Source organism: Chiroxiphia lanceolata, chromosome 1 (genome assembly GCF_009829145.1).
Source record: "Chiroxiphia lanceolata isolate bChiLan1 chromosome 1, bChiLan1.pri, whole genome shotgun sequence".
Taxonomy (NCBI): Eukaryota; Metazoa; Chordata; class Aves; order Passeriformes; family Pipridae; genus Chiroxiphia; species Chiroxiphia lanceolata.
The window spans coordinates 48,217,732-48,230,659 of record NC_045637.1 but is presented as its reverse complement, the minus strand read 5'-3'; the positions used below and the strand labels follow the sequence as shown (position 1 = coordinate 48,230,659).

Genomic DNA, 12,928 nt, shown 5'->3' with positions numbered 1-12,928 from the left:
TTGCAAGGGTTTCTTTCACTTACCTGCTTAGTCAGCAGAGAGGGGCTTAAAAATTCTTCTGTCGTATAAATTATTATAATTGTATGTGAGAATAAATATGGGAATGCTATTAAAGCAGGTACAGGCCATATTGGAATATATAGTATGTATATATAAAACTAATTACATATTGTTTTGCATTCCCTCCCCATAATGACTGGTATGGACAAATTCTATCCTAGTCTGGGAAAACTAGAAATTAAGGTAGTCAAAAGAACTATCACTCTAGTTCTTAGAAGGATGTCAGCCTCTTTTTGCTAAGCTGTTGCTAACTAATGATTTTATCAAAATGTTCTTTTTTTCTCTCATGTGCCTTTTTGTCTTCTAATGTGTCATGCAGCATTTATGAATTCGCTATTAACTGTTGCTTAAGTGGTTGCTGAGGGATATGGGAAAAGGTGAAAAGTTCAAAATAAATAAAATCAAACACTAATGGTACCCTTATTGTGCAGAAAGCTAAACTTCATTGGCAGATGCTAAAAATATGACTTCTAAAGGTGGAATGACTAATAAGAGTGAAAATGAGACTACCCTAAAGCTTACTGCACAAAACCAATGAATTTCTGACGTAATAGAAAATATAGTCACTTACTTGTAAGGTTGAGAGATAATCTGAACTGGCTGTTGCTACATTGTTAAACTCTTCTATTATGTTTAATTTCCTATTAACACAAATCTGATTGTTTTCTTTATCAAAATCAAAGTATCGAACAAATTTTAAATTTCAGTCTGATTTTTTTTTTTTATTCTTCTTTCACTTTTGTTAGTGTCAAATCAATAGTGCCTTGACCTCATTTCATACTGCTTTGGAACTTGCAACAGACCAAAGGGAGATTCAGCATGTCTGCTTATATGAAATAGGTACGTTGGATATGTTTACGCCATAAATGGCTCATTTTCAAGTTTAGATTGGCAACTTCAATAAGCAAACTGGATTCTTTTTATGATGATTTTTAAAAAGGTTTTAGAATACTGGCCTTTGTCTTGGATGGGTTATGGTAATAAACCTATCTTCTTGTTTGGGCAAGTATTTTTCATAATAAATTTTTCTGCAAACACAAGGTGATGCAAAATCAGACTGTGGAATCAAGGGGCACACTGTTCACTTACTGAATATTATTTAAAATTAGAAATTAACTCATTTAATTTGTCCATGGAATCATCATTTCTCTACCAAAAAGTAATCTGTCTAGTGAAGCTTCACAGTTTGCAGGATCTGTATTTCATGTTCATTTCCTTCTATCAATAGTAGTATATGCTATATGATCTTGCATACAGCTCTTTAGAGTGAAGATATGTTGCTTCAAGCTGTAAATGGGAATTTGCGACAGTGGGAAATAATAAAGGAACAAGTAGTAGCTTTTTAAGTTTTAGTATCCTACAAAATATTGTATCTAAATTTAAAAAAGATTTTGGTATCTGTATAGATTTGTTGTTGCTCTGAAGTGGATTCATTGTTTTGTATGGAATCTTATAATTCAGAGTTTCTCAGTAAATTTAAGCCAGGCTTTAAATATATGTAGTTCATTTACATTGGTTTTAATTTTCCAGTTACTGTTGTAATTGTTAAAGTAGCTCCAGCTCTCGTAATAGACTTGTGTGTTTCAATAATGTTGACACCAAATTTGAATTACTGTACTTTCCCTGGAATTAAATCAGTTTTGCTTCTAGGTTGGTGCAGCATGATAGAGATGAACTTCAAAGATGCGTTTGAATCCTTTGAAAGGCTTAAAAATGAATCCAGGTGGTCCCAATGCTACTATGCTTATTTAACAGCAGGTGAGTACATTCAGCGTGTTGGGTGGATGATAAATCAGTGATGTGCTAAGGTTTTGGCACTGTTTTGTTTTGGGAAACTTGCTAGTGTGTGCAGTGCCTTCCACACTGCCTGCTGCTTTTGCAGCTTTGTGCCAGACTTGACTTGGATAATTTTGTTCGTTTATATAATGAACACTTGCATGCTCACACGTGTACATGCCTGTGTGTGCGCCCTCTCCATGTAGATACAATTAGGATTGTCAGTGTAGTGACATGTAACAGTTGTATTGCAAAGATCTAATAAATCAATCTGTAGAGGCTTGGTGGTATTACTTCCTTTAATGGTTATACAAAAGTAGTACTGACTTGTTAATGATCACAGAGGGTACCTGGGGAAGTTGGGATTATCATGTTTGTCAAATCCTCGGTCTAGACACTTTCTTGAAGTGAGTGTGTTTGTTTTCTGTGACCATGTGATATCTAATCTTAATTTTTCGTGTTTTATATCCCAGTAGTGTTAACATATTTCTGTGTTCTTACAGTGTGTCAAGGAGCCACTGGTGATGTCAGTGGTGCTCAGAATGTGTTCAAGGAAGTTCAGAAGCTTTTCAAAAGAAAAAACAATCAAATTGAACAATTTTCAGTGAAAAAGGTTAGTTTTAGCATAGGCTGACTTGTTTTGGTGCAGTAGTAACAGTTCAGTTCTTTAACAGTATTTTCTTTTTGAAGGATGTATCTGTTTTCTTTTGTGTTGCTTCTGTAGAATTAGTGGGAAGGAAAAAGAAGGATGGAAAAAGAATAGTGTCATATGTATTTGAAGGATCTAGCAAAGGAAATGTGAATTATCTGTTCTCTTTACAACTAAAGTCATTATTAAAGATAAAAATACGTGATACTGTAGTTGCTTTGGTAATTTTCCTTCTAGCTTTGCCTTCCTTACTCCTTTTTATCTTGTCTTGTTTGTGAAAGCCTTAGTTCTTTTTGAAAGCTAGGAGTTGTTTAGGAAATAGCTCCCATCTGATACCTTGCAGATGTTACTGTTTCAGCATCCAATCATTGCATAGTGGGGACTGTGAAATACAGTAAAACTGGTCAGGCTGCATACAAGGGAGTTTTAATTTTGATCAATAGGTAAGCTCCTAAATTGGTTAACAGATTTTTGCTTTTTAGTCTAAAAGTCTTTAAGCTAAGTTACCATTGACTTACTTTCATAGAATTGTTGTGTGACTTTATGAACAGTTAAAATTACTGTTTGTGATATATTGTTTGGGAATATTATGACCCCATAAAAGGATAAATGATGAATCTCCCTTCCCTCTTTCTCCCCACTTTGCAGGCAGATAGATTTAGAAAACAAATGCCGACCAAAGAGCTGTGTGTCCTGGCATCCATTGAAGTATTATACTTATGGAAGGCCCTTCCAAACTGTTCCCTCTCGAACTTACAGCATATGAGTCAAGGTATAATATTGATTTATTTATAAGGTTTATCACGGTATAAGGTTGATTTATTTATTTACTCCTTAAAAGGCGGGTGTATAATTTTATTCTGTTGTGTGGAGTAGCTGATCGTAGTAGCACAAAAAGTTAAACTTGTGTGCATGTGTCATAGCAAAATACAGTTTGAGTAACCATAGAATAATGGCCTATTACAATTCAGCTTAATGCTTCATTGCCTGCTGCATATAGTTGTTTGTAAATGATTATTTAAAATGAAACAATAGCATGATAGTTACTGTTCCGAGTCACTGAACAAAATATAACTAATTTAAACGTAGCTAAAAAAATAACAAAATAAATCTACCAATTTGTTTCTGCATGTCAGTTTTCTTCTAAGAGGAAGTAGGTTGCTTGTGAGGTCATCTATGACATGATAGGCATTCTGTTTATCTTGGCTGCTGGGACCTTGGTAGTGGTGAATGATTGCCTCTTTCTTAGTCTCCAGATGTCTGCAGATATCTGTCACATGAAGATTGTGGTAGCAGTGTTTATCATGAGGTTTACTGTACTTCTCCCTCCATCCAGCAGTCACTCTTATTTACATTCTGCAAACAGTTTCAAATTGGCTGAAGAGAAGCTCAACATGAGCTGTCAACGTGAGCTCCCAGCCCAGAAGGCCGACTGCATCCTGGGCTGCATCACAAGCAGCATGGGCAGCAGATTGAGGGAGATGATTCTGCCCCTCTGCTCTTGTGAGACCTTATGAGATCCCACCTGAAGTACTGCATCCATCTCTGGGATCCTCAGCACAGGAAGAGATGTGGACTTGTTGGAGCAGATCCAGATTAGGCACACACAGATGATCAGAGGGCTGAAACACCTCTCCTATGAAGACAGGCTGAGAAAGTTGGAGCTGTTTAGCCTGGAGCAGAGAAGGCTTCAAGCAGACTTCAGAGCATCTTTCAGTACTTAAAGGTGTCCAGCAAGAGAGCAGGAAAGGCCCTTTTTACAAGGGCATGTACTGATAGGACAAGGGGGAATGGCTTCAAACTGAAAGAGGACAGATTTAGATTAGGTATTAGGAAGAAATTATTGTGAGGGTGAGGGCACTGACACATGTTGCTAAGAGAAGCTGTGGATGTCTCATCCCTGGGAGTGTTCAAGGCCAGGCTGGTTGAGACTGAGCAATCTGGATGAGGCTTTGAGCAACCTGGTCTAGTGAAAGGTGTCCCTGCACAGGGCAAGGGAGTTGGATCTACAAGATCTTTGAGGTCCCTTCCAACCCAAACCATTCTAAAATCCTCTCTTTTTAAATTTATTTTTTTATTATTATTATTTCTAGATAATTACTTGCTCATTTAGAAAATAAACCAAAAATTGTCTCCTATGGGGTTGTCTTTTTTTTTTGGTAGTTGTGAAGTCTTGGGGATTGTATGCAATTTTCATGTTAAGCTAGAAAACTCCAGTCTTGAAGTTGAGAGTCAGGACTAGTAGTGGTGTTTTGTTCTGGTTTTAATTTAAGATACTTTGTCTGTTTAAATTGAGTGATGGCAGTGGGTTATGTTCAGATCTCTAGTTTTCTAGTCACAAAGGTAATGGTAGGCCTTAAAAGAAGATTTACTCACATAAAAATAAATGTGAGGATTTTTTTTGGCTATCATTCACCTTCAGAACAGTCAGCTTTCAAGGATGTAAAGAGTATGTGTTCTCTCCCGCACACCCAGAAGCAGTGTAGATCTCCTTTGTAAAAGTTTCTAGTCAGTGGTTCACATTTTAATGTGAAATAGCAGTACAGATGAAAGTTCAGAGATAAGCTTCTTCTAAGTTTGACACTGACAGGTGTGCGTCAGCCATCCCTGGCTGAAGATGTGTGCAGTGAGACTGTTTTTGATACACCTTATGTGTATCTCAAGAACGTGGATGATAAGGAATTTTTTTTATATACTTGTTTCCTCTTCTCATGAACAACTGAGTTGTAATTTACTGTGGTGGATTTCCAGGGTTTTCCTCAGGGCTAGAACTTCACTTAAAAGAATAATTTGTATCCACGTGTATCCCTGTAATTAAAACACCAAGTAACTCAAGCCTTGCAATGATGAGTTGTCAGCCCAAATACTTCATGCAGCCAACTCTTTGTTATCCATAGATGGCTTCTTTGGGTTATGGATTAACTGTGAATGCAGAGCTGGTTAAGATCTGGCAGGGTTCATGCAATGAGGCAAAATGTTTAAGGAGCTGTACTGCTCCAGAGACAGCAGTTAAGTGATGAAAAGCCCTGCAGGCCTCCCTGTACCCTTGCCTTCTTGGAGGTGATGGTGCTGACAAGTGTGAATGGGTCCTCATGGAACTAGTCCTGGTTTAACAGAGTTGGCTCTAATAAGCTTGATCAAAATGGAGCCTGATTCATCTAGAAGCTGTTCATGCATTGTGATACAGGTTTTCCTGGAAACAGAGCACTACTCAGCTGAGGCACAGTCTGTCCCTGGATTGTTGACCAGCTAAGGTCTGGCAAATCAGCCTTATCGTCTCGTCATCACTGAGAATCGTGATGCCAAAATACCCTAGTCTGGGTTTTTAGGTCCAGTACAGATTTTTGTGCGTCTGTCACTTGGCTTCAGTTCAGAACAAATCAGGTTTGTCTGAACTGTTTGCCCTGTGCTCCTCATAATTTGGGACTGTGTATTTTTTTTTCAATGTGTGGGACAAACCAGTTTCCCATAACACCAGAAGGAGGTGATTGTTTCTTAACTTGACTTTTTAGTGGTTATTTCAAAGACTGGTAGAGATTCTTCTCTACTTGTGAGAAGAACACACCAACTGCCTTTGACTTCAGCTCATTAATTCCTGTTAGGAATTGCTCTCATGAGTCACAAGATTTCTTAATGAAGTTCATACAAAATGGATTGTATTTAAAAGACAAATTACTTTGCTTTATGTTAATGTTACTAGCATCTCCTTTGTCTGGTTAAATTTAAACATTGGACTAAAACACACCATAGACCACAGTTCTTGTCTAAGGAAGGATTTCAATCCATCTTGTTTGTTTACTGGAACCTTTTCATTAAGCTTGTCAGGATGTTGATGATTCATCGGCTGTTGGTTTGAGGAATTTGCTTCTTGGTGCCATACACAAATGTTTAGGAAATTCTGAAGATGCTGTTCAGGTAAGTTGTTAAATGGTAATTTACACCATTAATCCTGTTTTACAAGCTATTCTGTTAAACAGTAAATATTGTTGAGTAAGAGTGTTAAGCAAATAATTAGTTTTCAGTGCTAGTAATCATTCTGGTTTGTGAATTCTAACAGGTTCTTCTAAAATCTTTCGGTTTAACATGTTGTCATTATATTCTGTGTTGTAAAAGTAGTTCACTGTGCTGAATGACCATGGCAACCAATGTGGCTCGTAGTAGAAAGAGTTAAGGGGAAGCTAGGAAGATAAAAGTTATAACAGTTCTTGCTCTGCTAGATTTACTTTGTCCAACAATGAAAATTAATCTTTTTTGAAAAGAAGTACCTTGGAGGTTGACCTTTTGAAAGCACACATTTGCTGCTTCTCCAGGACTACTAGACACTGAGAGATTTGATTTTTAGCACACATACCAAAGAAAAAATTTGCCACTGCTTCAGGTTTTGCTCTGTAGGCACAGCTTTCCTTTTTCCTCCCCAAAATGGAATGCAGTTCACATATGCAGCAAGATGCTTGCTTTGAATCCCTCCCCCCTTCTCATTTCTCTCAAGCATACCTTAAATAATCTAGGTACTTCATTACTGATGTTAAAGTTCCTTGTTAGATCTAATATTTTTTCAATATGAAGTTGGAAAACTCTTGAAACATTCAATATGTTACTTTGTTAAAATCCAGACAAGTTATTTTGCCTTGATACAGTAGTGTTGGTAAAAATATCTAGGAATCTATACTGTTGTAAATTTTTAATGTATTCTTAATTTAGCTTTGGCTAATTTCTAATGCTTAAAGTTGAATGGTGCTTCTTAATTGTTTTGAAGTATCAAACAGTCAATTTTAATGAATTACTGCAGTTTTTTGGGTTTTTTTCCTTTCATTTTTACAGTACTTTCAGCGAGCTGCAAAAGATGAACTCTGCCGTCAAAGCAACTTGTACGTCCAGCCATATGCTTGCTATGAACTTGGCTGTATTCTGTTAGACAATCCAGAGGTAATAGCATAAACTGTTTTTAAACTCTTAAAATGAGCATAAAGAGTCAGCATACCACCATATAAAGAATGAAACAAAATTTATGGGTGATAATCTATGTGAAGTTTTAAAAATTTGTTTTATACCTTCTGTAAAGAAAATTACTGTTTTGTGTTTAGGTTTTGGTTTTTTTCAATCCGAGAATGGAATGTATTTAAGGTAACAATGTCTTATTTTTTCAATATAGAGAGTTCCTGCTGCTGGTGGCAAAAAAAGCCTGGCCAGAATGCCTTGGGTAGGCAGGGATTTCTTGTCTACAGGTGGTATTTAGTATCATGGATGCTTAGGGTCGTTTTCTTACCTATTTAAAATCCTGTTGGATGCCATTCAAGCTCAAAGAATGCTTGTAGTCATCCTTTCTAAATAGAATTTGATGCCTTCCTAAAATAGCAAGTGTTTTCAGTCATTTAAATTCCATTAAAGATTGTTGTATGGACATTTTGATTTTCACCCTGACTAGTGAGGGTTTTGTTGTTCAGAGTGAAGAGGAAGATAATCCACCTGGCTTTCAGACTGTCCAAATGGCTTGGCTGATGATGCATTTGATTGTTTAGGTCTTTGCACGTACTCTGCCTCCTAGGAAACCTGGAGAATCTTAAGAGGAGAGCAGCTTGTGCACCACTTGTGCATTTGTGCTGTTTTCCTTCCTCAAACGTGTAACAGCACTACTTGGAGTTTATGCCATCCTTAATCAGATTGAAAGTTGGAGGAAGTGGTTACAGGGTAGTGACTTGAACCCCCCTTCATTGTATGTAGTGTATGAAGTAGTTAGGCTGATGATATCTCATATTCTTAAGAAGTAGTTGTGTTGATAGTTTCTCATATTCTTAAGATTCTGTTTTCAGTTGTTTTTGATGTTGTCAGGTATAATCATCTGAGCTGAACCTTCCCCTCTCTCAATAAAGATGATTGTCATGACAAAGGACATAATTAGAAAATGCTTTTAAAAGTAAATGTACTTTTTGAAAAGTCTGCTGCCCTAAAACTTGGAGCTGGGCCTTGAAGCCTAGAAGGAAGGTCTGAGTCCTTCTTTCTGCTTTTTTTTCCATGTTCCTGTTTAAATTTGATGGTGTCAGGTGTCTCTAAAGAAAGGGTGTGGTGGGTAGTGAAGTTATGTGGTTATTTGGAGAATATTAGAGCAGTCCTTCCTTCCTCCTGCTTTTTACATGTAGGATGTGCACACAGTAACCAAACGTGTCTCATGTTGGGTCTTTGAGGGCTGCACAAGCTTGGCTTGTAGCTCTACGGGGAACCTGTGGTAGTGCTTAAGTGTATGAAGGACATGCAGAAAACTCCCTCTTGTGGCACTTAGGCAATGAGGAGATAAATGATGCTTAACTTGAATAGAGTGGGATGAGGTAGGGAAAAGCAAGAGCTAGAATTAGAGGCAAGTGGATGCTGTTTGTAGAAAATTTCATTTACTAACTGAGGTGTCCTGGTAGAGCTCTATAATGGCTAAGAAAGGAATAGGATTTTATGAATCACATTTACACGAGAGGCAGAGCAAATTACAGACCTGAGCAACAGATATCAATATGCATTTTAGTATAAAAACCATGCTGTTATTAAATTTACTTTGCTTTGAAGTTATTGTTAAACATAATTACATGTTTGATTTACCGTGTCATCTGGATCATCTTTGTTATTTTAAATTGAATTCTAATCAAGTTCTTCTTGATGTAACCGTATGAAAATCTTGAAATTTACAGATTTTTTTGTAGTTGTCTTAGACACTGAGTGTAATGTAACCAATAAAACTAGATACAGTCATATTTAGGTACATATGAATAAGGGAACTTCATTTTTCTATATCTTATTTATTCGTAAGGCTTAAATGAAGGATGTACTATATAAGAAAAAAACCAGGAGCTTCTCAGCAGTAAATATTAATCTGCAAATATATTTTTCTTTCTAGAAGAGTTTGAAATTGAAATTTCTGGAACAACTCTTAATGCTTAATATCCAGTAACTTTTTTTGTAAATAAATGGCTTAAACTTTAATTAAGAAACAAAAACTACTGTAATGATCAATTAGTCAATTATTTGTTGCCTCGTTTGTTCCCTTATACATTCTTGTAGCTCACCATCATCGGCAGCAACTTGCATTTTCTATAGACTAGAAATACATAATACTGTCTTGGGTGCCTCATTAATATTTCTAGTTTCCTAATTTGAGAGGTTTTTGTCTACTCAGTACGTTTTTTCAAGATAGAGGTGCTACTCCAGACTGACCATGTCATTTACTTAAGATATTTTCTGTAACATTTTTGATGTGTTTCTAATGTGGTGTTTGTCTTTTTGTAGACTGTGCCAAGAGGCAAAACCTTACTGCTCCAAGCCAAGGTAAAAACCAGGCACTTTCAAATTTAGATTTTTGAGATGAGGGCATTTGGGAGGTTGTGGTTTTGGGGCAGGTGGAGTGGATATTAAGTGGTGGTGTCCCTCCCCTATAGCCTACAACACTGTCATATAGATATGCATGAATGTATGTATATGATCCACATTTATGTATGTTACATAGCTATGTATTCCTAGGTCAGTCATAGCAGAGCCCATTTTAGTGACCTCTCCTGGACTGTTAGAACCTTGCTTTTTTCAACTAAGATTTTGCTACAGAAATTTTGAAAATGACAGCTCTCCACTCCTTGTCAGTTCCAACTGGTTCCTGCCTTGGACTAGAGCTTTTTGAATATCTGTAATAATTCTTTTGCTTTGGGTAACGTCGGGATATTGCAACATGCATTCTCCAGTTCACTTCTTTTCTTTTGGACTCTTTTGTAACATGACTTCTTAAGCACTAATAGCAAAATTGTCTTCATGTCCTGAAGTGAAGGAGGCTAACAGTTATATGTTTGGTGGTTTTTTTCTTGGTTTTTTTTTCCCCCCAGGAGGAATTTTCTGGCTATGACTTTGAGAACAGATTGCACGTCCGCATACATGCAGCCTTAGCCTCTCTAAGGGAAGTAGTTCCACAGTGACGAACAGCAAGTCTTGTTATCCTTTCCCACAGTTTCTGCACTTTAAGATGAAGCAGAAGAAAGAGCTGTTGGGAAGACCAGCTTTTCTTCTGAAAACCACTTGTGCCAGAGACACTTTCCCAGTATGGTCAGAGTTGGTATGGCTTAGTAAAACATTACAATTTTAACTAAAGGTAAATCAACCAGGAAGAAGGTTAAGTGACCTTGTGTTTTTAACTCATTGGTTTTTATTTTGTTTAAACCAAGCCAAACACAATTGCTTGCAACTGTGGGTGAGCCTAAAGAAGCACACGTAATTTACTTAAACAATATTGGCAAATGTGATTTTTACCTTTTAAAACAGATCTAGATCTAAAATATGCCAAGGGGAGCACTTCTGGTTTGATTAAAATAACACAATAAAAGTAATTGGTGTAAATTTTGAAGTTGGAAATGGTCAAAATACTTCTTTTTCTTTACACATTTGCCAATGTACAAGAGGAGGAAAACTGTTCAACCACAAAAAGCAGATCTTACTAAATTTTAGTGGCTTTTGTCAGTTACCTCATGATTACTAATGTGTGAATTTTAAACCTCTCATTGCCTTCCATTTTTTGTCTCATCCCTCCCAACCCAGGTCAGATTCATGATATGAATTTATGTCAATGTTTATGATCTCTGCTTCTGGTACATTCCAGCCAAATACTTGGACATGCAGTTACAGCGTAGGCAGTTCTTATTTCCACTCTTAATTTTCTGAATGTAATGTTAAAATACATAAGCCAGATACAGTAATTTTATGTATTTTTCATTCAAGCTGCTCAATCTTTGTAGCGGTGACCTTTACAGGTATTTAAAAAAAAAAAAAAAGAAACCAAACCACAAAACACAAACCCAAAAATTTGCTTTGGTAGTTACACCAATACTACGATATCCTGAGTCTCTGTATGGTATTTCAGACCTGTGGTGTTAAGATATTGCTATACCTCAGAGAGCTTAAAACTTTTCTCATGACCATATAATTTTTAATACTTGGCCATCTATGTGCTTATCTGTAGCTTTTTTTACATTGCCTGTAATACGTAGTATTTTCTTATGTTTTATATTCAGTTAATACCATATTCTAGGAAGGTAGATATCTTTTAAAAGAAGCTTACGAATGGAAATCTGACCAGAAAGTTAGTTGAATTATATTACTTTGCAAAGCTAAGAAAACTGGATATCCTTGGAAAGAGTTATCTAAAAGCCTTATCTTTACTTTGGTCAGGTTGCCTTAAACAGTTCCGTAGCTTAAACTTTTTTTTTCTTCTTACCTTTTTGGAAAGCATGTTGCCAAAGTTTTAGACCTTGCCCACACCTAATCTTCATTGATTTGCTTTTGAGGTTACATCTAAAGCAAGACTGATACGGAGGAGAGAAGTAATGTCCTATTTCGTAGGCCAGATGAAATGGTTGAGACACTTATTTCTCTCTAGAAATACACAGTTCTGCTATGAAAGGCATTCCTAGAGCAGGTAAACATTTCTGTTGCAGTTCCTGAAGGAGAGGAGGGACTCTTAAAAAAAGCAGTTTTATTTTTCTATAATCTAAGTGTGTTACAGATAGTACACTGGAGTTTTTTTATTCCATTTTGACAGTAATGAGGCATAAATGAGTGTTCAACCTTATTTGGTCAATCCAAATAAGTATTGACTAGAAAATGGTATATTGTATATATATAGTGACTGCTTAGAGTTCAAAAAATTATTTTAAAAATGGGCTTTAAGGTACTTGAAATCTTATTTTGTCATATCTGACTTTTAATGTTTTGCAATCAGAGACCCAGTCTATTCTGGGTAAATAGGTGGAAACAGTACAGTTACTGGCAAAAATCCTTTACACTCCCTAAATATATGAGACTAGGCTGTTCAGGACACAAAGCACCTGCATGCGATTTGTGTTGGGATATTTAAGGTCTGCATACTTGGAGGTAGCTGGCAAATTGTAGTAAATTTACTAAAAGGCCTGTTCTCACCAGGCCAGGAGTGCGAAAGACACTATATGTTCATGTAACAGTTAAATAACTGTGCAAATTGCAGCTTTTCTGTGGACTTAGCAAATCATCACAGCTGTATGTTTCTGTATTAATTATTTTTTCCCTCTCCTCGTAGGAGAATCTCCTACATTGTAAATTGCAAAATTATTTTTTATGTTAGATTGTGCCTGTGATGAGAAAAATCTCAACGGTATTTTGTGTTTACTGTCAAGTTTTTATACTTTGGAACTCGGAGGCATGGTCTAATAGCAATAATGGAATATGCATCTTGCTAGTTAATATGTTAAGGCCATCTTTACTGGGACAGGTTATTTTTTGTTGATGTTGATGCAGTTTTTATCTCAATATGACTCCTTTCAAATAAATAACTAGACTTTTTAGATGTCACAAGGTGGCATATTTATTGTGATGTACTGTAAACGTTGTTAATTTACAGAACTTGCACTTTTATATTTCTGAGTAAAATTAAAAGAAATGTGGACATGA

At 36.3% G+C, this 12,928-nt stretch overlaps 1 protein-coding gene across 1 annotated transcript in view; it reads left to right on the top strand.

The window, feature by feature from the left end:
* Positions 1-12,928, top strand: part of TTC39C (tetratricopeptide repeat domain 39C) — a 36,483-nt gene extending 23,555 nt beyond the window's left edge. Inside the window, exons 7-14 of the mRNA XM_032697370.1 lie at positions 807-900; positions 1,711-1,818; positions 2,340-2,449; positions 3,134-3,257; positions 6,303-6,400; positions 7,307-7,411; positions 9,755-9,793; positions 10,339-12,928. Of these exons, the coding sequence (XP_032553261.1) occupies positions 807-900; positions 1,711-1,818; positions 2,340-2,449; positions 3,134-3,257; positions 6,303-6,400; positions 7,307-7,411; positions 9,755-9,793; positions 10,339-10,428 (768 nt within the window). The 3' untranslated portion in view covers positions 10,429-12,928. The remainder of the gene's footprint in view (positions 1-806; positions 901-1,710; positions 1,819-2,339; positions 2,450-3,133; positions 3,258-6,302; positions 6,401-7,306; positions 7,412-9,754; positions 9,794-10,338) is intronic.